This window comes from Cucumis sativus, chromosome 3 (assembly GCF_000004075.3).
Source record: "Cucumis sativus cultivar 9930 chromosome 3, Cucumber_9930_V3, whole genome shotgun sequence".
NCBI lineage: Eukaryota > Viridiplantae > Streptophyta > Magnoliopsida > Cucurbitales > Cucurbitaceae > Cucumis > Cucumis sativus.
The window spans coordinates 29,409,748-29,432,887 of NC_026657.2; the positions used below are offsets into that span (position 1 = coordinate 29,409,748).

Below are 23,140 nucleotides of genomic sequence, written 5' to 3' on the forward strand. Positions count from 1 at the left end.
TAGGTAATATCAATTATCACATGAGTGATCAATATTATTGATCAATAACCGACTATTTCCTCATTCACATTTTAATATGAATAGCTAGAATAAAGACTATCTCGAGGTAGTTAGCGTATACTCTATTACTCTATTTTTTTTGGAGTTGAAAGTCTTAAAATTATGGAAATATGACGATATTAATAACAATAAAATAAAATGTAAAGTTTTATCTAAGTCAGTAGAATGCCAATGTGTATGAACACCAATTAAGAAACACTACACAACCACTTTCATGATGTAATTTATAATTTAAAATCTAGAGACATTTTGTGGTTGATAGGGTGGTTGGTCATATTGGATACCACATTCAGTAACCTATCTTTGAAATATTGATGTTCTCACTGTATTGGATGCATAATTTAATTCCTACCTAATCTTTTATAATAACATATTTAAATGCTACAAATATTAATTAAACACAAAAGACCATAGTTCTAATGTCGTATCTAAGAAATAATGCATTATGGTTGTTGGTTGCACATTCAATACTTTATGTAGTTAATTTTATTTAGTGAAGAAGTAAAACTCAGTATCAATTGTGGTCTAAAAACAAATTCGTATCCGATTCTAAGTTATAAATTTTGCCACATAATTTATCACACTGGAGCAACGTTTCAAATTTGCTACATAGTATACTAGATATCTACATGGGTGGAACTTAAGATTGTGGACCATATAAACGACTTAGGGTAGCTTGAATACCAAGTCCACTGTTTATTTAAATACACGTGGACTAGACACACATTTTCTTATAATCACATATCAATTTCCTTTAATTCTATTATTTTCTATCAACTTTATATTCAAAAAATGGATAATTACAAAATGTAATTATAGGTTTCAAACCAACTTAACCCCACAAAAACTGAATGACTGACGGACTCTCTGAATGACTGACGGACTCTTACTTATAGATATTGAACTCAATTTGAACCTTTACTAAATGAATTATCAATTTTGTGAAAAGAAAACAGATAGCTAAGGATGAATCCTAATAGACAACGTAGACTAACTAATATATATGGAGGAGGAAGAGAGAGAGAGAATGAGGTGGGCCAGGAATGTGAAATGGGCCTGGGCTGTTGCAAACGAGAGTCATTTTGTTACAATTCACCGACTCTAAGCATTGCATGAGACAAAAAATGATATGAACTTTATAAAATTGAAAGGAAAAGAAAAAAAAAAAAGGAACAATAGTTACGCAACCGAAGAAGATACGATCAGGATCAACTACTTCGCTTCGAAGGGTTTCTGCAATTTTCTTTTTTGTAATTTTCAACGACTTTGGACGCAAATTTATTCCTTAATACTTACCTTCTTCGATGAACTTTTCTGTGGACGATGTTTATTTCTCTCTACGTTGTTTCTGGTTCTGAAATTTTGTGAATACACCCAACTTTTTTTTTTATGCCAAGAGGGACAAACAAGATAATCTCAGTCTTGAATTTCACTCCTACGAGATTGAATGATCGAGGTGGAACGAATTGGAGGATTGAATTTTAGGGTTTCGGATTTCTTGTTGAGGAGTAGTTGTTGGCTGGAGTTGAAACCTGGGGAGTACAACCTCTCGGTTACGGCGCTGTTTTTGTTGCGCTGACTGGCTGGTGCCGTATTGGCGCTCTCGGAGAATGGATGAAATGGATATTGGCTCCCCTTCTGAATCTGCGCCACTTAAGCCGCGTGATCGAATTCTACGGGTAATGCTAGATTTTCTTTTTTCATTTCTTGTTTGTACATTGTATTTGAAATACGGCGCTGATTTAGATGGGGTTGTTATTTTTTAGTCCCATGTATTCTGTTGCTCATCCTGCAACTAGTCGTTTATGTTGTTGTGTTACTTTGTAAACTCGTTTATCGTTATCTGTTATTGGATTTTCTGTTCAATTTCGACTTGGATTTGGGATTGTGTAGTGTGTCGATTAAATTATGGGTATCATCGCTTTGCCTCGTTTATAATTCTGATTCTCTTTATCAGCGGCTTGCTGTACTTGGAGTTCCTGATGAGCTATTGGATCAACTTTTTCGCGGTCTAGTTACTTTTGTTAAGGACAACAAGTTTCTTATACCGGAGCTGGTATCTGCAATTTTGCCTACTGATGTCGAAGTGGTAGAAGTTATACGAGATGCTATACCTGGGGCAAAAAAATCTCTAGCAGGCCCAACCATGAAAGCTAATTTCCGTGAAAGCATGATGTGGTTACAGTGGTTGATGTTTGAAAGTGAACCAGCTTATGCTCTGAAGAACCTGTCAAAAATGAGTGTTGGCCAGCGTGGTGTATGTGGTGCTGTTTGGGGACATAATGATATAGCTTATAGATGCCGAACTTGTGAACATGACCCAACTTGTGCAATTTGTGTCCCTTGCTTTCAGAGTGGAAACCACCAGGATCATGATTACTCCATAATTTATACAGGTGGTGGTTGCTGTGACTGTGGTGATGCCACGGCATGGAAGCGGGAGGGGTTTTGCTCAAAGCATAAAGGTGCAGAACAAATACAACCACTTCCAGAAGAATATGTTAAATCTGTAGGGCCTATACTTGATGCACTCTTCACATCTTGGAAAAACAAACTCTTATCTGCAGAAGATATTAGCGTGGAAGACCCTAAATTGAGTGACCGTGTTACAGAGCATAAAAAGGTTGCAAACGAGTTAACATTTGCTGTGGTTGAGATGCTTTTAGATTTCTGCAAGCACAGTGAAAGCTTACTCAGCTTTGTTTCAAAGAGAGTGATTTCTTCAGCTGGCTTGTTGGATATTTTGGTGAGGTTAGAGAGACTGTTAACTGATGGCGTAGTGAAGAAAGTCCACGAGTTACTTCTTAAATTGCTGGGAGAGCCTGTATTTAAATATGAATTTGCAAAAGTTTTTTTGAATTATTATCCTACTGTTATCAGTGAAGCTATAGAAGACAGTAGTGACCACGCTCTTAAAAAGTATCCACTATTGCCAACTTTCTCAGTGCAGATATTCACTGTTCCAACACTTACTCCTCGTTTGGTGGAGGAAATGAACTTATTGTCTATCCTTTTGGGATGCTTAGAAGATATTTTCATTTCTTGCGTAAGCGAAGATGGTCGCTTGCAGGTAAAGCACCCTTATTTTCAGCTCTGAGCACACAGTCAATTGTTGCCTTGCTTAATGTGTTTTTAATAGAGGATAGATGTGGTATCTTCACTTATTTAGACTCAGGCAACTAAGTACCATTGAATTTTGTAATTATAATTGAGTTATTAATAAGTATCCTCCCCCTTAAGGACTTCCTATGTTAACAACCACAACAAGAACAATTTTCAATTAGTCTTTTTGGTATAGTTCTGCCTTTTGCTTTCATATTCTTAATCTTTTTCCTTTTCCTTTTCTTTTCTTATCCAGAAAAATGATTTTTCCTTTCCGTATATAGGTTGTAAAGTGGAGTAATTTGTATGAAACCACCATCCGTGTAGTTGAAGATGTCAGATTTGTTATGAGTCATGCTGTAGTGCCCAGATATGTAATCTATCAGCAGCAGGATATCCTAAGAACTTGGTTGAGACTGCTGACTTTTGTGCAAGGAATGGATCCTCAGAAGAGAGAAACAGGCCTCCATATAGAAGAAGAAAATGAAAATGTCCATTTGCCTTTTGGTTTAGATCATTCTGTTGCTAACATTCATTCTCTATTGGTGAAGGAAGCATTTTCTGCTGCTAGTAGTAGTAGTTGTGAAGATTCAGCTGATGCAATGTATTTCCAAACGTACAAGCAGAACGTAGACGACATAGATAGTGTTAGACATGCTAAAGTAGGACGTCTATCACAGGACAGTGCTGCATGTAATGTATTGGGAAAGAGTAGTGCATCCACATCTGCATCAAGAGTTGATGACGTGTGTTCAGATGCAATATCATCAACTATTATGTGGCTGACTTACGAGTGTTTGAAGATTATTGATAGTTGGTTGGGAACTGAAAATATATCTGGAAGCATTCCAAACATGCTTGATGAGAGCATTAGTCTAGCCCCTAGTTGCAAATTTTATTCATTGAGAAAAACGTCTGCCCTGGCATCAAAGAAATTGTCATACAAGATGGAGAAGGGTAAATTTGAGAAGCTTTCTAGAAGAAGCAAATACCATAATAGACAATATTCCTCTCGTATGTACAGTGGCCTTCAAATGAGTATTGACAATGAGCATGGTATAAGTCTTGGAGAAGACAACCACTTGATGGATGTGACCAATGATACAGTTACTGATGAAGACTATGCCATGGAGATCGATGCTCTACATTTCCTAAGCTTATCTTCTTGGCCAAACATTGTTTATGATGTTAGTTCACAGGATATATCTATTCACATCCCATTACATCGGCTACTTTCCTTGCTTTTACAGAAGGCGTTGAGAAGCTGTTTTAGTGAATCTGGGGTGCCAAGTGCAACAGGTGCTAGTTCCTCAAATTTGTCATCTGAATATGTGGACTTCTTTAAAAGTGTTCTTACAGACTGTCATCCATTCGGTTTTTCTTCATTTGTTATGGAGCATCCTCTACGCATTAAAGTTTTTTGTGCTGAGGTTAATGCTGGAATGTGGCGGAGGAATGGAGATGCAGCCCTATTGTCATGTGAGTTGTATCGATCGATCCGGTGGTAAGTTAACTTTTAGGGAACAAAGCACTTATGTTCTATCTTCTCATTTTCACACGGTTTAAGGAAACTTGCTTCTTAATGGCTTTGCAACAGGTCAGAACAATGTCTGGAGCTTGATCTCTTTCTATTGCAGTGTTGTGCGGCAATGGCTCCACCTGATCTTTATGTCAGTAGAATTTTAGAACGCTTCCGATTATCAAACTATCTTTCACTGGATGTTGAACGCCCTAGTGAGTATGTACTCATCTATTACTTCGACTTGGAACATATTATTTTCTAAATTCGGGTGCAATTCAAAACCCTTGTTTAATGCTGCTAGGAATTATTGATTATAATATCCATATCTATCTATATATTCATAATTTGTAAAGAAACCTAAATTTCATTGAATTGTTAAAAATTTGCAATAATACAGAAATCCAAATTTCCACACAACATACTCGAATACTCCATGTACATCATTCATTTGGATTTTTTTAAACAATTTTAAGAGCTTGGTATTATTCTTTTCGATCGAAGTTCTTTATTCTCATTTAGGCCTCCTTTGTGTGCTTGATTTTTTGTATGGCCTTGGGCATTCTTTCATTTTTCTCAATAGAAGCTTAGTTTCTCATTAAAATATTAATAATAACAATCATAGCAACAACTCTCCCTTTATATTAAGCCGTAGTTTAGACATTCCTTCATGCACAGAGGTGTTGAAGATACTTATTAGGTTATAATACATTTGACAATAATAACTTATCATAGAAGTAACGTTAACATTCATCTCCGTTTTTTGGTATTTGAACTACTCCTTATAAAAAGTTCTTAAATTTTTGCAATTGTATGAGATCAAAGGAATACGTTCTGTAGATGTGATAATTCTATGAGACAGCAAAATACATCACAAAAGTGTTGAGAAAAAGATGGAGCAATATATACTATTTGTCAAATTATTTGGGTGTTGATAATTGTATTTTAAACAAATTTATATAATGGTTGGGAGCGGAATTGCAATCACGTTGAACTATATGTACTTTATAATTATCCCTTTCAGAAAGCAAATGTTTTGTTTTTAAAATTTTCACATAAGGTATGAAACAACTATTCTTCAGGTACGAGCCTATTTTAGTGCAAGAGATGCTCACATTGATCATACAAGTAGTCAATGAAAGGAGATTTTGTGGACTTACAGTTGCTGAAAGCTTGAAGAGAGAGTTGATTTACAAGTTGGCAATTGGAGATGCTACTCATAGTCAACTTGTAAAAGCACTCCCTCGTGATCTTTCCAAATGTCATCAGCTGCAGGAAATTCTAGATACAATTGCTGTCTATTCCAATCCCTCTGGATTTAATCAGGTTATGCCCTTCACCAGTTTGGGATTTCTGATACTTATTTTTGCTCATTGTTATTTCTCAAGGTATAAATTTGTTTCAGGGGATGTATTCTTTACATTGGAAGTATTGGAAAGAGTTGGATCTGTACCACCCTCGTTGGAGTTTACGGGACCTGCAGGTTGCTGAAGAACGATATTTGAGGTCATGTGGTGTATCTGCTTTGACCTCACAGCTACCTAAATGGACAAAAATCTATCCTCCTTTTAGAGGATTGGCTAGAATAGCTACTTGTAAAACAGCCCTTCAATTCATTCGTGCTGTACTGTTTTATTCTGTTTTCTCTGAGATATCAACTAAATCACGGGCTCCAGATAGTGTCCTGTTAAGTGCTCTGCACTTGCTAGCGTTGGCATTGGACATCTGCTTTCAGCAGAAGGAATCAAGTGACCAATCATTTGATGCTCCAGATTCTATTCCTTTGCTTCTTTTTGCCACCGAAGAAATTGACGAGGGTTTAGCATATGGTTTTGGCAGACAAAGCTTATTATCTCTTCTTATTTTGTTAATGAAAATGCACAAGAAAAAGGAAGGTCGAGAAAACTTGTTGGAGGCTGGAAGTTGCAACCTGTCCTCTCTGGTTGAAAGCTTGTTGAAGAAATTTTCAGAGATTGATTCTCATTGCATGGGAAAAGTTCAGCAACTTGCCCCTGAAATTCTTGGTTACTTGTCTCAATCTGTACCTACTAGTACTACCAGTAGACCGACCGAAACTTCTGATAGTGAGAAGCGGAAGGCAAAGGCTCGAGAGAGACAAGCTGCTATATTGGTAAGATGTTTTCTTTTTGTTAAGTACCTTTTTTTTTTGTTTATTTCTATTTTTTTAAAACGGAAAATGAGCCTCTTTATTAATACTAATAAATGAGACTAAAGCTCAAAGTAATGAACCTTTTCTTTCAAAGAAAAATATTGCTTTCCATTTGATAGATAATTGTCTTGTATTTGGAAGGCTTCTTTTTGTTCTGACCTTGTAAAGGTTAAGTTGAAGTTAAATTTTCTTCGTAGATTGTAAATTCATTGCCCATTGCCCTTTTATGCCTTGTCTACCTTGGTAAACTATGGCTACACTTAAACTTGGGGATGATGTCCTTTTATGCCTTGTCTACCTTGGTAAACTATGGCTACACTTAAACTTGGGGATGATGTTTATTGTACTTTCTCTTCCAAATGAACTTCATTCTGAACTCCTTGGGTGGTTGTCTGCAGGAAAAAATGAGAGCCGAGCAATCAAAATTTTTGGCCAGTGTTGATGCCTCTGTGGATGACGATGATACAGAATTTGGGCAAGAACCTGAGAAACCCAATGTCAGTGACAGTGCTGAACAATCTGAAACAGTTTGCTCGCTTTGCCATGATTCTAGTTCCAGTGTTCCTATTTCTTTTCTGATTCTTTTGCAGGTATGCAGTTAGTTGTTTGTATTGTCTGTCAACTTCATTTTATTTCCCCATTTGGTTTCTTTTCATAACTTGATACATCCTTTCCAGCTTTCTGTTCTGATTTTAAAATTATATCTTTCTTAAACAAGAAATCGAAGCTTGTGAGTTTAATTGATCGAGGTGCTGTATCATGGGATCAACCTTACTGCAGAGATGAACATACCTCAACAACGTCAAAAAGGGATCTTGATCAATCAGGAGTAAGCACCTCCTCTGCAGGTTCAGTAGTGATTTCATCACCACAGTTTTCAGAGCTCATTCAGAATGCTGTAAAAGAATACACCAATCATGGACTACCTGGGGAAGTTGGCGCTTTCCTGGATTTTGTGAAGTCTCATTTTCCTCCCTTACGAGACATCCAAGTGCCTGGTACATCAAATGTTAAAGGAGAAAAGATAATATTCAGCTTTGATACTTTGGAAGAAGATATTTATTTATCTGTTTGTAAAGAAATGCATGATACTCTGCATTCTAAATTCAACGACGATGAAAAAATTTCTAAAGTTGCAAGTGGAGGAGATTCTAGGTCTGTGCTGCATGTAAAATATATAGCTGCTCTATCAAGGGAACTGGCAGAAAATCATTCAACTTCTGAAAGCGCTCGTAACATTCACATGCCTGTTGAATCTTTACAGCCTACCATATTGAATGAAATTGGTCCTACAGATTGTGATGGAATTTATCTTTCTTCTTGTGGGCATGCTGTGCATCAAGGATGTCTTGATAGATACTTATCTTCATTGAAGGAAAGGTATCCTTTTCAACATCAATCCATTTTTACTCACAACAGATGTTTGTTTAATTGTTTTTATTTTTCGTTGCAATTTATGGATTTTGTCATTTTTGGCCAACCTTAATATCATAGTCTGATGTTTCTAAGTTTGAGTTTTGTGGCATTATAGAGCAGAGGGCAAAAGCAGGAAAAACTAGTTGTAGGAAAAGGGAACTTCTTGTAGCAATTTGTGAATTCCTTTCTTTAGAAAGAGAAAAGTGATGGTTAAATTTTGTTCTTCAACGGATTGAGAATTGAATTATCCCTTAAATAGACTGTGGGTAGTTTGAGTGACTAATAGTATATGTTAGCTGTGTCTGTTTCCTCTTCTTTTATCATATATTTTGACTGTAACAGTAGTTCTAGGGCCTGGGAGGGTTTACCAGCACTCTCAAACTTCCTGGGTGTTATCGTTCTAACTTTGAAATTGTAATTGTGATATCTTAACTTTTTGAGGATCAAATCAATTGCAAGTATTAGGGAAACATCCTTACATTCCTGCCTCGTTTACATGTACTTGGGCCTTTTTAGGGCAAGGTCTGAAGAGGACTTTGTGCCCTTCCACTGTTGTATAGCTAGAAATAGGACATTATAATAACCTTGCTTGAACAAGATTCATTCTATAGGTTGTCTACGTTATCCTTGAGTTCTGAGAAATAAGGTATCTTTAGTTGTATGTTTAAGTGCAACATTACGTATTTTCGTAGACTGCTTGTGGTACTTTTGGTTCCTTCTGTTCCAATATATATTTTAATGTCAAACATACGTTCTTTTGTTGTACTTTCAGGTTTGCTCGTAGAATTGTATTTGAAGGAGGGCATATTGTTGATCCTGAGCAGGTATGTGCTTGTCTCATGTAGTTCTTCTTTCTGTGTTTTCTTCGAATAAAGAGCCAGAAATTTTAATTAACCTAATCATAATATCAATCATCTTCATTGAAAGTTCGGTATCCCAACTTAAGTCAAAGTTTGATGCTTCAATTACCTGATCAGATTATCCTCTCAATCCAAACCCAGAAATTTTACATCCAAAAATTAACGTTGTGGCTTTTATCTAGTTTTGTAGTCTCTGTTCTAAAATATTCTCTCTCGACCTTATGTATGATTGTACATCACAAGATCTAGATGCTTCATGAAAGCAGGCATATACATGGTTCTTATTAAATGGAGCTATATGTTTCTTCAAGTAGTAATCTTCATTAGTCTTTATTATGCAGATTTAGTGGTTAGGATTGTAGGTTTTTCAGAGGCGTTTAGTAAGCACTAAGCAACTACAAACCATTTGTTTATAATCAATTGTCAAGTCTATACTTGGACTAAGATATAATCCGTTTGATATTTGGATGACACCTAGCCTGGTGCTAATCATCCCAACTTCTGATCACTTGTATGCTTGACCATGTATTGAAATAGTACTATCTTTTGAATTTTAGGGACAGGATGATGGTATGGTTTGTTGTTTTATACAGGTTCATAGTTATATATATTTATATAACTATAATAAGGAAATTTGGTTTTATGTAACAGGGAGAATTCTTGTGCCCGGTGTGCAGACGTCTTTCAAATTCCACTTTGCCTGCATTTCCTAGGGAATTTCAAAAGATTTGGAGCCCGAGGACGAGTTCAGTTGGGACTCTTTCTCATGTTTCAGGTCATCTTAATAAATCAAATGAAAGAGTGAATCCACTTTATATTCAGGAAGCAGTAGCTCTCTTGCAATCTGCAGCTAAGGCTGTTGGGAAGAATAACGTTCTTAAAGATATTTCTGTACACAGACATAAGAAAGTGAGTCGCAATCTCGAAGCTGTTTCACTTGTTCTGTCTAAGTTGTATTTTTCTTGGAAACAGGATAAGTTAATAAGCTCCTCCCGGGTTAATCCATCAATTCTTATGTGGGACACTCTCAAGTATTCCCTCGTATCAATGGAAATTGCTGCTCGTAGTAAGACTGATATGAATCCCAGTATTGGCCTTAATACATTGTATAAGGAGCTTAAAACTTCTGGTGGTTTTGTGTTGTCTTTATTGCTAAAAGTGATCCAAAGCGTTAAGTGTGAGGATTCTCTCCTTTTGCTTCAAAGATTATGTGGTATTCAAAGGTTTGCAGATTCCATCTGCTCTGGAATGTCAAATGAAAATGCTAGTGACTCATGTGGACGAGGTACAACTCTAGGGCCTAGAAGCATTTTTTTCCTCTTAGTCTTTCTGGGTTATTTTGGGTGCTCCTATATTGGATTTTAGTTGTTTCTTGCATTTTAGGGACTGAGCTGATTGGATAGTTGAAATCTTGTTGAATGTGTTTCTAAATGTGCATCCATATTCTGTTTAGGGCAAGTCCTTTATGAAGTAGTTGTCGAGGATATTAGATACAATGGCTCTTTACCCGTACATGAACTTCCAATAAATGCTAAGATAGATTCCCATCTGGAACCCTTTCTAGGAGTTTTTCTATATATATCTTTAACTGTTCAACTTATAGTTTGCTAATTGATGCTATTGCAGGTATCCTCCACATCTTGACCAGTCTTCGTTCAGAATTGCCACAATTTGATAGCCAGTTCTTGAGCAGAGGATCTGATCCTGTTATTGCCCATGATCCATTCGCATCGTTGATGTGGGTTCTCTTTTGCCTTCCTTTCCCCTTTTTATCGTGTAGGGAATCCTTGCTTTCCCTTGTGCATATCTTCTACCTAGTTTCTGTGACGCAGGTATGTATGAGGCCTTTAAAGTTCCAATGTTGAGTATGTTTTACCAAATCTAGATTTGTAATTTTTAAGTATTTATTTCAGGCTATAATCACATATTTCATCAAGTCTCAATGGGAGGTAGATGGGTTGGGTTCTAGTGATTGCTTGATCACTGATATCTGCAAAATTATGGGAGAATCTGGATATGCCCGACAGTATTTTGTTTCAAATTACACAGAGCCATCTTGTAATGTTAAGGATACAGTACGTAACTTGACTTTCCCTTATCTTCGGAGATGTGCATTACTTCTACAACTACTAAGTTCTTCTGCACGAGTGCCAATTTTTGATGGAGAGACTGCTTTGGAAACATATCTTGTGGGTAACAATATGATTGACAACATCACAGTGGAACTCAACGAAGTTGAGAAGCTCCAGAAAATGTTTGAGATTCCTCCATTGGATATTGTTCTTAAGGATAGAACCTCGCGGTTACTTGTTTCAAAATGGTTTTGTCATTTTAATAAAGAATTTGAATTTCAGAGATTTAAAATTATAAAGCACTGCACACCTGCAGTAGCTTTTCAATTAATTCGTTTACCTCATGTCTACCATGATCTATTGCAGAGGTATGTTCGACATCTATTGAATTTCTCTGTTTTTTTTGGTACCATACTGAAAGTTTGGCTAACAAATTTTCTGCTTGAACAGGTACATAAAAAAGCGGTGTGCTGACTGCAAACATGTCATTGATGATCCTGCATTATGCCTGATATGTGGTAAACTGTGCTCACCAAGCTGGAAATCATGTTGCAGGTCTTTTTGCCTTTTATAAATAATTGTACTTTCAGATTTGACTTAGATGGGATGCAGTTAACATCATCAAATGTTTTATTTGTGCTTTACTGTTAGCTATGAAGTTCTGAAAGTTAATTATGCTTGTCTCCAGAGAAAGTGGATGCCAAGCTCATGCAAATATCTGTGCTGCCGGCACTGGTGTATTTTTGCTGATTAGGGTATGTCAAAATGTCCTTTAATCTTGTGTTTAGGGATCCTTCTGTGGTACATATTTTTTTTCCTGCTGTGGGTTCACTAATAAGATATCTTTTTCTTTTGACAGAGGACAACAATTCTACTGCAGAGATCTGCACGTCAGGCTCCTTGGCCATCACCTTATTTGGATGCTTTTGGTGAGGAGGTAAATCGTCATCAACATTTACTTTTATTTACTTGATTATATGATTGCTTTATGGTTCAAGGCATGATTGTAAACTATGATGGAATGATGATGGAATCTCTTTATCATTTCAAATCTAGTATTCTATAGCATTTTTTTTGGTCATATTCATATTCTGCCTTAATATTTAGTTTCCTCTCATGCTGCAGGATATTGAAATGCGTCGTGGAAAACCATTGTATTTGAATGAAGAACGTTATGCTGCCCTATCATATATGGTGAAGAAAACGAACTCTTTATGTTTTGTTACTCTACAATAAAAATATTTCCTCACCTCCTCAAGTGACCAAGTTTTCTCTGGTTTGGAAATTTGAAATGAAGCCTCTGTTAAGCTATCGAACTCAACTATTAATCTTTAATGGCGTAGCCATCTATCTAATTCTTGTTTACTGTTGTTTAAGGAGATAGAAGAACAAAAAGAAACATTTATTATTTTTGCATCGTAGTTCACTTTTTTATTTGATAGTGTTCCTTTGACTTCTCAAACAACTTAGTGAACTTGTGGAGGAAGAAATTTTGTAGTCTTTAATTAAAATTAGAATATAAACTATAAATAGTTAAAGTATAGAATAGATATGCTTGAATATTTTTTATTCAATTCTTCATTGTAGATTAATATTTTTTTTCTTTCTTCTTTTTCTTAGGTTGCTTGTCATGGCCTCGATCGAAGTTCCAAGGTTCTAGGGCAAACTACAATTGGGTCTATCTTCGTGATTTAATCTGGAGTATATTTTGAGGTGATTCCTTTGGCCACTACCACGGTTCAGATTTTGCACTTACCTTTTATAGTTTGTGCTTGAGTTCCTCGTCCTAGTTTGCTTAACAGAGAAGTATTCTACACCGTGGAGGCATTGATAGGGATACCGGATACAGGTATAGTGAATATGGAAACCCCCTATATTCCTCTTGACGTAGAATAAATATATTTGAATAGAATTTTAATTATATATGTATGTATCATGTATCATGTATATATGTATATTCGATGAAATCTTTTTATTTATTTTTCATTCTTTTTATCATCAAAACATATTAAAATTCCATCACAATGTACCTAGCCTATCCTCTTGTCACGGTTTTCATATTAAATCTAGAACGGGTTGTAAATGAGGGATGAATGAGCTTTTTAAGTTCATGTGAGATGAGTAAGCCTTTTAACATTCCAATGTAAATAAATTCATCCTGCTGCTCTTTCATCCCGCCAGGTTTTGCTTCTAAAGCAGTATTATTCTGGATATGTTTTCATGTTGTAGGTTGTGTAGTTATTGGTTTTCAAGTGTCCGCCCTACAAGAACAAATTCTCGTCCACATGTCATTTCATAGGTGGTGAGAAATGGCCCTTGACTTTCACATGTTGAAGCCAGGATCCAGTGGCCCAGAGGACATCAAAAAATGTTTCACCTTTCAATGAGCAGTGTGGTTGGAAGTAGTTTTGAAGCTGACGTTTGTAAAGCGCTCTTGTAAATAGCGAGGTCGCCCAGTATGATAATTTTAGTGGCGAAGCATTGTTTTCAAGTTGCCTTAATTTCTGAATCAAGGTCGGTTGTTGGCATCTTTCCTTTCTGGGGGGTTGGTGATTGGAGTGGTGGTCTTTTTGTACTTTGTCAAATCTGGCAGAATCAGTTTGGAATCAGTTTCGTGCAAATTAATATTTGGAAGGGTTGTTCTGCCTGTTTTTGTATGTAGCTTTGAAGTTTAAACCAATTGTTAGAAATCAACATAATGAAGCGCTTCTATTGTGCATAGGGAAAAAGTAGAAGGGGAAACTTAATTGTGCATTTTTTCCAGTCCACTCAATTTTTTATTTGTTAATCTTTATTGTAAAATATCAACGTTCACCTCTTCTTCCTCTTTTCAACTTTTATCATACATCTCCAACTTGGTGCACACGATTTGATTTCTTACAACAAGATAACTCGTAATAAGTAACAGGCTTGTGATCCTGATGCACGACAGGTAGTCAGATTCATCTCGTCTTGTTATTAAAATGAAAATGACTTCGTTTATTTCAAAGGAATGGATCTTGTCCATCTTGTGATTAAAATCAATGCCTTTCCACTATCTGTAGCTAAAAAATTCCTTTAAGAAGATGGGGAGAAGGAAGTATACCTACACATGTATTTCTACATATATATTTCCTTAAGAAGATAGGAGAACGTTCAATCTATGCTAACAAAGCAACCCTGTTTTAAATTGTCCATTAATAACTTGTGATGTGATAAATTTTGTTTTCCTTGATATATGTGCGTCATGAAAAAGAATCATGCATTGGTGCATAGAATGCATCCAAGTATTATCTTGAAAACAATAATAATAATCCTTTTCTTTACAAGGATTTACTTTTTTTAAGTCACAAGACACGTAACAACGGTAACAATGCCTCCAAGATGATCGTTTTCAAACATATATAAATTTTTTCCCTTCATTGAAATGTGAGAGATTTTACAGTTAGAAAAATCAAATTTTATTTCATAAATATCAGAATTCTAAATATTGGAATCTCGTCAGTGTATAATGAAACATGTATTCGTGGATACTAAGAAGGAAAAACGTTAGGCCTATCTGCAATTTTAAAACAAATAAAGTTCAAAAAATTATATGTACGAAGGATCTAAGTGAATCATCATCATTTCAACGATTATCGATAGCAGTTGCTGCTTCAAGAAACACTGAAGATATGGACAGCAATTTTCTCAATAAAAACTTGTTGGAATGGGGCATTCCATCGCCCAGGCTGTCAAAGATGGAACTGTATCAGTAAGTTTACAGAAAACATCTCTAACAGTATATCTCATAACATTTATAGGTAGAACGAGTAAGGTCGTTAAAAATCAGATGAAATGCTTTGTTCTAGAAAAAAAAATCTCATAACAAACCAGTAGTGGTAATATAATACACTGGTGTCAATTAACTTAGAATGATGCACGGAAAGGTGTAGCGCTGAACTTGATAATAATGACATCCAAACGTTAATAAAAACCCCTTTCCTTATTCTGAAGGTTGATACACAAAAAAAGAGTCTACTAGAAAAAATTTCATTCACAAAGCAGAATATTAATGACTTATAAAGTATCTCCCTAATAAAATATAAAAAACAAAGAGGAGTATATGACTAAAAGAAGCAAGAGTTTCAAGAACTTACAGTACAGCCTTTGCCATCTTAATGTCTTTGCCAAAGACTCCTTTATCTGGAGGAGATCTCATCTGATTCTAGTGACTTGATAGTATGGTTGTTCTTCTCCTTGTCAAATGCAAACTCAAGTTGTTTTTCCACAGATCTCGAAATAGCTGTTCGTTTGGATGTTAACCGGTATGGAGGAGATGCATTGAAAGCCTTGCTGTTTGATCTGGTGGGGCTGTGATCATTACTGGGACTAGGACTGTCACATAAGCTTCCATTTGGTGAACCCAATCTGCTGTCACTATTATTAAGTATTTCATCATGACCAGCTTCACAGGAGACGTCCTTGACTGTTTCTGATTCTACGTCTTGCATCTCTTTAAGAGGGAGACAAGTTTGAGTTTCAGTTTTTCTCTTGCGTAGTATTGAGGGAGTGCTCGGGAAACTTCTAGCCGCAATTCTTAATATTGACTCTGGACTGTGTATACTCAAGTTTCTAGTCTTCACACAAGGGGGAGTGAAGATACCAATAGGCGAAGTGATTGAATTATTATTTGTCTCGAGCAGGTACATGCTTAAAAGTTCTGAATCTACTGGAATACTAGTTTCTAATTGGGGTGGCTCGTAGCACAAAGAACCATACTTTGGGGATTCAAATCTTGAAGGTGTTCGTAGAATTTTATCTTCATCAAATTTGCCAATATCATTCTCTGCTTCACCGTGAGTTATAGTCCCATTCTTTCGTGCTGTCCCAGATTTCCTGCATCTTGGATCCATGATATTTGAAGGTCCTACCCAGCGTTTGACATGTCTAGAATTAGCAGACTCATTCAAAACCCCACTTGTTGAAGCAACCATATCTTCATCGGGAGGTGCTGATGACTCAATTTGGTCCTTACAGCTTTCGTCCAATTTGTACAAGTCTGTGTTACCTGATGATGTTTGGGCAGTTGAATCCGATCCCTTACTTGAGTAAGGAGGGAACCTTTTGGCAGGTGGAGTCTTAGTAGTGTCTCTAGCACCATTCTGGGAACTATTTTTTGCAACGGGTGGAAGCTTACCGGTTGCCAAATAAAAATCTAGCTTTTTCTTCAAGGAACTATTCCAATGATTTTTTATCGCATTGTCCGTCCTGAATATAGAAGGAATATGCCATAGCATATTAACCATGTCAACCAGACAAATTCCAAAAGACATTTCTATTTCATATGCATGATAAAGAATATCCATATTTGTGCTTGCTATGTCATAGCGTAACATATGTTTTCACATTGTTTACCATTCATTCAGCTTAATAAAAATTCTTTAAATACGAGACAACATAACTATTATAGAGCTCCTTTTAAATGACTACTAAGAAGACTGAAGATCATGATGACATATCCTAAAGGATAAAAATGGGAGAAAACTTCAAGAATAAAATCTCAGTCTTCATTACAAATAAAAAGTTACCAATTCAACAAGACAAATTTTTTATTTATAGAGAATTGGAAAAAAAACTAATCCTAATCCCAGTTAACCAAGGAAACAAATCCTAATCCTAATCCTATTCAAACAAGGAAACTGATCCTAATCCTCATCAAAAAAGGATTTGACTAAAATACCTTCATTTACCTAATCCTACTACATTATATCATATTAGTACACTTTATGAATTTAATTAGATGGGGCTGAACACACGGTTTACATGTGCTCATATGTCTTGTCTCTCTAAGTGCATTTCTATGTCTGTTCATCTCTTTCTTCATATTTCCATTGAGGTATTAAACTTTACAAAAACAAGAATACTCACCTTCCAGGTAAAACCCTGGCTATTTCAGCCCATTTGTTCCCATGTAACCGATGTGCATCCATGAGAGCCAATTCCTCTTCTAATGTCCAAGCATCCTTCTTTATATCTGGATTCAAATGATTATGCCACCTAGAAATAATAGATCACTACTTTACAACAGATCCATAAATCCACATACCTTCAGCATTCAGAAAGGTCAAAACAGAGAGACAGTAATGATAAAAAAGGCAATTTATCAAGCATTAAGCAGAGGAGAAAAAAGAGCACGCAACTTTCCAGAAACTTGCAAATTGTATTTACGATTAAAAATCAAGACTTCAGCTAACAATTAATCATAACAGATTCAAGGGAGATACCTCTCTCGGCATTGTTTCCCTATGCGACCAGGCAAAGACTTTGCTATCAAAGACCATTTGGTAGGTCCATACTTCGAAACCAGCTCAATAATTTTATCATCTTCCTATAAGAAAGAAAGCAAAACAATAAATTTTCGCTATACATGCAATAGCAGAAAGCATCCAAGGAAGAAGACACCAAATACAAACCTCCTGAGTCCATGGTCCCTTAACAAGATCCGGATTGAGAACCTTCTGCCATCTATGCAGACATTGAACTTCTGATCTATCATGGAAGTACTCAGCTGCACGCAAATTTTTTCTAATGAGGTCAATCAACCTACCCAAGTTGTATAAAAAAACGACGACCAGGCAACCAACTCATCATAGGTAAGATCGATAACGATACTAAAAAACATTCTGAAAGTTGAATGAGAAATATATATCTGTTCAACTAAGACAATGACCATCTAAATATTTTGACTTTCAAAAACTTTCAACTGTAGCTTATAAAACTCAAACATGCAAAATGCATAGTACAGCTGGATAAAAGTAATGCCTTCTCTACAGTACGGAGCCACAAATTTAATAGATGTAAAAATATTTAACATAATTTTTCTATTAGTTAAATGAACGTGTAAAATGCTTCAAGCCTACGTTCACAGTAGAAAATATTTCAATTTGTCACATAAACAGAGAAATCAACTGAAGCCAAAGATTTAACTCTATAATCATTTATTCAAAAAAAAAAAAAAAGTGAGTCCCTAAGTAAAAAGAACAGAGAGAAACCTATTTTCTTCCAATTCTTCCCTTTGAAAGCTGCAACGGCATTTCTCAATGTTTCATCCTGAAAAAGAAGTCACCATCACAAGTCAAGAAACTGCTCCCTATTATATAAATGTTCCTATATGTTAAGATTCTGCAAATCAAATCTTCCTTATCTGACTCAAAATTGAGTTTTTTTCCAAGTCTGGCAGGTCTAGAAAACATGGTATATGCCAATTACAGTCATAACTAAGAACTATACAACACTAGAAACTATTAGAAGGGGTAATCAATGCTTACCTCTTGAGGAGTCCAGCCACCCTTAGCTCGACGAATGGGGCCACTGGTCCTCCTGCCAAGTCAAATTACAGCATAAACGTCTAAGATCTTTGAACTGATCATAAGCAGTGTAGAATCGACGCATTTGTCAATTCCTTTAGCAGCTAACGATATAACTGCTTTGAAAATAGAATGTCCAGAAATCAACGAAATAAGTTTAATAAAATTACCTATGAGAAGGAGATGTCGATGCTGGACTACACATCCAAGGAGACTTGGCAGTTGCGCTGCCACTACCTTCAGAAACAGAGGAACTCGTAGCAGCAGTAGATTGTTTATTTTCAAGACAACACTCTTCTTGTTTCGCCTCTTCCATCTACTCCTAGAACCATCTCCAAAATTCAAATTCCTAATAACAGAATAAATTTCACCTCAAATTGTAACCGAAAAGCCAAACAGCAAAGCACTAAAGCAACCAATCCCAAAAAAAAAAACCCCAACTGCTATCAAGTTCTCGAAAACCCACTACCTAAACCGGAAAAACGAAAACCAACAAAAGAACTCAGATCTTGAAACCCACAATCAGATCGAAAACAGGGGAGGAGAATCAGAATTGTAGGGTTTTAGAGACGAAAGAAGGGGAAAACTGAAACAATCTTAGCCCAATCAAGACAAGGTCGATACGAATACGAAAACAACAGATGATCAAACAGTCGACAAAATTGAAGGAAAATCAAGTAAATTAGAAAAGAAATTCGAAATATGTGAGAGCAAAGAATGATACCTACGCTGGAAAGGAAGTGGCGGGAATCGAAGTGGAGCTGAAGGAAGCGATGAAATTAAGTTCAACACCGAAGGAACCACCGTTCCTTTCTTCAGAAACAAAAGAGTTCTCTTTTGGTTTCGAAAATCGTCGCCCGTTGAAACAAAAAAGTAAGACGCGAAACAAATAGAGAGTAAAAATAATAAATGATAAATAATAAATAAATACCAAAATTATTAATTTCCCAAATTTTGTAATATATTTGTACATAACGAATATATATCGCCACCACCACCGACGTCTCCGTTAACTACCGTTATTGAAGGCTAAAGAGTTAAGAGTTTTTTTAAAAATAAAATAATAAAAAGTGAAACCCTATAGCTAACGGTCAATTAACGATTATTATAAAGGCGTTAAGATAACGAGGTTTAAAATCTTAAACGGCACTTGAGATTTCGTGCGTTAAAGGTCGATGTTTTTGGGGATCGGATTCGCGGGTGCCGATTCGCGGGCAATTCTTGACCGTTCGATTGGAAATAAATGACTAGGATTTTAACTGATTATTTGTAAACAGATATTGTGCGTCAATTAAAATAACAAATGTTGAAATTAAGCTGCTTATCGAATTTGCAAAATTATTCTTTTTGGAAAATGAGAGGAAATTTTCCATTTACATTCCTAAATTTTGAAGTTATCAATTGAGTCTATAATGTGTGAAATATATAGTTGTTTTAATTAATTTTTTAAATAACAATAGAGAAATTGATTTGGGTCCATTTAATATATTATAGATAATATTTGGTGTCTATGCATCAAAACAATTCAATAGTCCCTTTTGGAAAGAAAAAAATAAGTTATTTCGTAAACTTTTAATCAATCTTTCTATGAAGAAATGACTGTGTAAGATAAATTTTGTAACGTTTTCGTGAATTTCTTTTATAAAATTTCAAATACAATGCATCTTACTAGTATTTTGACTCTATTATCAACCTCTGTAACTTACATAAAATGACAATTACATTAGAGTATTTTCCTAATATAAGTGAGAAAATATATATATATATATATTAGCACTTAAAAAGACATTAATCCTAAATAGACTCCTAGTCCGAGTTTGAGCATACTTGGCTTAACGAGCCAATCAGAAAATAATGAACCAAATGTGGCTATAGTATCTCTATCTCAATTTGTGAGATCGAAAAGTTCTTGTATGTTGAGGTGATGAAATAATCTCAAACATCCCAAAACTTTAGTCCTTGGATGAGAATGGAAGTTCGTCCATCAGAAGCCTCTAACAAACAAACCCAAATAATTGCAGTTCATCTAACTGTTGAAGATTTGTTCTGCAATCATTTCTAACAAATTGATTGAGGATGAAGAAAATGGCATATTACCAACAAAAAGCAAAAAAGTTAAACCAGCTTCGGTTGTACTGCTACAAGCTTGAGTAAATATATGTTATCATCCTGATGGATATGGAACCTCAAACATTTATTCGAAGTCTCCTACTAAAACTTTAATTCATAAGTCAAATCAAATTACAACTTAATCCCAGTTGTAACAGATAATGTAGAAAGATACTTTAAATTCAGAGGTGAAGGTTTCAAGAATAAGAACACACATACTACAATTCCAAAGGTGAAAGAACTGAAGGTCTCAAGAATATGGAAGAAACATACTAAAATCCGAACTGAAGGTCTCAAGAATATGTCCAGAGTGGCCTCATGCAACGTTAATCTGAGGTAGCGGCTCCTTGGTTGAGCTCAGCAAATCTCATTCCAACGCGCATTGAGTGCTTCAAGAACTTCTCGGCACACCTACGTACACATGTTTCCTCTTGCTTGGTCAAGGATTTTCGCTGGAAGTTATCGATACAATCTGTGAAGCATCTCTCAACCAATGAGTTGTACATTCTCAGACTGCAAGTTATTAGAAGGCAAACGGTTATGACCATGAATGTGTTCTTATATTTTTGTGGCGAAAACTTTCTTCCTGTCACATGCAGTAATTTACAACACTGGGACCAGATTAGAATAGAATCGTAGAAATAACACAAATCACGCATTGGATACTTGCATAAATTAAGGAGAAGCAAAAGAGCTCCAAACTGCTGTATAATAAACTTTTGAAGACTTCTTTCAATATAAATTACATATGGGCACCTTAGTTCAACTTAGAAAAATACATTGTCATTCATCACTCATTAATCAAGATCACTCCAAGAACACCATTAGTTCTCTTATTTGGAGTATATTAATATTGAGGATCCCATATTGAAAAAATGGGAGACCTCAAAATGATAAAAAAAAAACATACATGGTCTACTCTTCCACATTGAAAAAAATGGTTTTAGAATGAAACCTTGTGTTTATCGAATATGGTATCAAAGCTCAAGAAGTCCAAATTGATATATGAATTTTTTTTAAAAATGAAACTCGACCCAAAAGTGGTAAGCCCAAACAGACGCCATCTTGAGGGGTATATTGGGATCACACATTGGAAAGATAAAAGAAAGAGACTTCGTAGTTTTTTAAAGACACGATGTACTCCTTGTATTGTCAATTGATTTTGAGATTCACCATCATGTTTATCTAATAATTTAGGAGCAAATAATAGTTCCAATGAGATATTTCTATGATCAGCTCTGAACAACTAAACTTGTCCCGGAAAATCCTAAAGGAGCAGCTCACTTGGGGTGCTGTGAGGTACGAACCCCCTGAGTTCCTATGGCCAGGGTTGGTCACTGAATAGACTACCGTCAGTAGAGGATACAACGATCATTCAAAAAAGAAATCAATAAGCAATACTATCATAATGTGACTTTTCTCAAAAATAAATACATATATGTCCATGAGCATTTAAATCACCTAACTACATTTGGCTGCTAACGTAATTCACAGAATATTAAACACTTTATTAACCACTGTAATTTGAACCCATCCCCTTATTGACCAATAAGTCAAACCAGAACGGTTATCTAAAGGTGGTGGTGTAAAACTTCAGCAGAAGTATAATAAATTATACCCTAAAAGACATGCCCAAAAAAACAAAACAAAAAACCATAAGCAGCATACAGTAAATAGGCTCCCAAATTTAAGTAGCTTGATCTTTCTCAGAGCATGTCACGTAATGACGTTGAAGCTGCGGTACCGCGCCATAAGCTCTTATCCTGGTCACACCATAATCACAAACCCCACAGAACCAAAATTCCAAATTGCTACCCCCAAATTGACCTGTATCTAGAAAATTTCCAATCCTTCCACTATTCATTCAAAGATGCACAAGCGCATTCCAAAAATCTCCAATCAGGTAAATATCAATTTTCGCGCAATTCAAAACGCTCCCAGGTAGTAATAATATTTAAATCAATTGAAGGATAAAAATTCCAGAAACAACTTTCAACCACGCCACAACATGTACAGATAGAAATAACATACATAAATACCAAAAAGAAAGATCAAACAAATTAGTTCATTTTCAAAACTCAAAAGATTTTAGAAAAGTAAATAGAACCTGTCTCGGATCTGAAGCTGGTCGATCATGGTGGCCATTTTGATCTTGTCTTCTTCAGGAAGCCCATCCAAATCAGCAAGCATGTTCTTGTCCATCTTGAATTCCAATAAAAGCAAAGGGTTTAGGGTTTAACTTCTCTGGTTTCTTCTTTTGTATCGCCGCCTATAATAGCTAACAAATTAGAACAGTAGGTTGAAGAAACTGAATTTGTGGTTTTCTTGCTAAATGGTCCTTCAATGTTTCAATATTTCCGAACTTGTCTCCCATTTATAATACATTTAAATGTAAATTAAATACATTTTAATATCTAAATTTTATCAAATCATAATTACTTCGAATACACACTATTTTAAGGATAAAATATTTTTTATTTTAAAAAACATTAGTTTGATTTAAA

At 35.5% G+C, this 23,140-nt stretch overlaps 3 protein-coding genes across 9 annotated transcripts; 1 reads left to right on the forward strand and 2 right to left on the reverse strand.

Moving 5' to 3' along the window:
- The first annotated feature begins 1,190 nt into the window (after positions 1-1,190).
- Positions 1,191-14,062, forward strand: LOC101206360 (E3 ubiquitin-protein ligase PRT6). Its single transcript, XM_011653592.2, has 18 exons — positions 1,191-1,739; positions 2,018-3,130; positions 3,447-4,666; positions 4,760-4,900; positions 5,764-6,007; positions 6,087-6,812; positions 7,250-7,441; positions 7,570-8,231; positions 9,040-9,091; positions 9,779-10,412; positions 10,754-10,959; positions 11,041-11,567; positions 11,650-11,754; positions 11,888-11,954; positions 12,059-12,136; positions 12,325-12,393; positions 12,820-13,048; positions 13,429-14,062. Exons 1-17 carry the CDS (start codon positions 1,671-1,673, stop codon positions 12,892-12,894), a joined length of 6,180 nt encoding a protein of 2,059 aa, XP_011651894.1. The 5' UTR covers positions 1,191-1,670; the 3' UTR covers positions 12,895-13,048; positions 13,429-14,062.
- Positions 14,063-14,623: 561 nt separating this feature from the next.
- Positions 14,624-19,418, reverse strand: LOC101203548 (transcription factor MYB3R-3). Of its 7 annotated transcripts, none has more exons than XM_031882239.1 (9): positions 19,256-19,418; positions 18,698-18,843; positions 18,489-18,540; positions 18,213-18,270; positions 17,634-17,728; positions 17,445-17,548; positions 17,089-17,217; positions 15,318-16,428; positions 14,624-14,909 (listed from the first exon to the last, which is right to left on the reverse strand). In XM_031882239.1, the coding sequence occupies exons 2-8, from the start codon at positions 18,841-18,843 to the stop codon at positions 15,360-15,362; spliced, it is 1,653 nt and encodes a 550-aa protein (XP_031738099.1). In that variant the 5' UTR covers positions 19,256-19,418; the 3' UTR covers positions 14,624-14,909; positions 15,318-15,359. The 7 variants fall into 7 exon arrangements, with proteins under 7 accessions (XP_031738099.1, XP_031738098.1, XP_031738097.1 ...); XM_031882238.1 differs by having other exon boundaries at positions 18,698-18,849; XM_031882237.1 differs by having other exon boundaries at positions 18,698-18,876.
- A 1,255-nt stretch (positions 19,419-20,673) lies between these two features.
- Positions 20,674-22,955, reverse strand: LOC101209105 (mitochondrial import inner membrane translocase subunit Tim9). Its single transcript, XM_004137741.3, has 2 exons — positions 22,744-22,955; positions 20,674-21,149 (listed from the first exon to the last, which is right to left on the reverse strand). The coding sequence occupies exons 1-2, from the start codon at positions 22,836-22,838 to the stop codon at positions 20,963-20,965; spliced, it is 282 nt and encodes a 93-aa protein (XP_004137789.1). The 5' UTR covers positions 22,839-22,955; the 3' UTR covers positions 20,674-20,962.
- Positions 22,956-23,140: the final 185 nt, after the last annotated feature.

Bases quoted from the DNA above. Each gene is read 5' to 3' on its own strand.
- LOC101206360 (XM_011653592.2), top strand. From the start codon at position 1,671: ATGGATGAAATGGATATTGGCTCCCCTTCTGAATCTGCGCCACTTAAG. The intron at 6,813-7,249 runs GTAAGATGTTTT...GGTTGTCTGCAG, and splicing joins AGAGACAAGCTGCTATATTG to GAAAAAATGAGAGCCGAGCA. The intron at 11,755-11,887 runs GTCTTTTTGCCT...GCTTGTCTCCAG, and splicing joins AGCTGGAAATCATGTTGCAG to AGAAAGTGGATGCCAAGCTC.
- LOC101203548 (XM_031882239.1), bottom strand. From the start codon at position 18,843: ATGGAAGAGGCGAAACAAGAAGAGTGTTGTCTTGAAAATAAACAATCT. The intron at 17,729-18,212 runs GTTTCTCTCTGT...ATTTGCGTGCAG, and splicing joins GAAGAATTGGAAGAAAATAG to CTGAGTACTTCCATGATAGA. The intron at 17,549-17,633 runs GTTTGTATTTGG...TCTTTCTTATAG, and splicing joins AGGGACCATGGACTCAGGAG to GAAGATGATAAAATTATTGA.
- LOC101209105 (XM_004137741.3), bottom strand. From the start codon at position 22,838: ATGGACAAGAACATGCTTGCTGATTTGGATGGGCTTCCTGAAGAAGAC. The intron at 21,150-22,743 runs GTTCTATTTACT...AATAACTTGCAG, and splicing joins CAGCTTCAGATCCGAGACAG to TCTGAGAATGTACAACTCAT.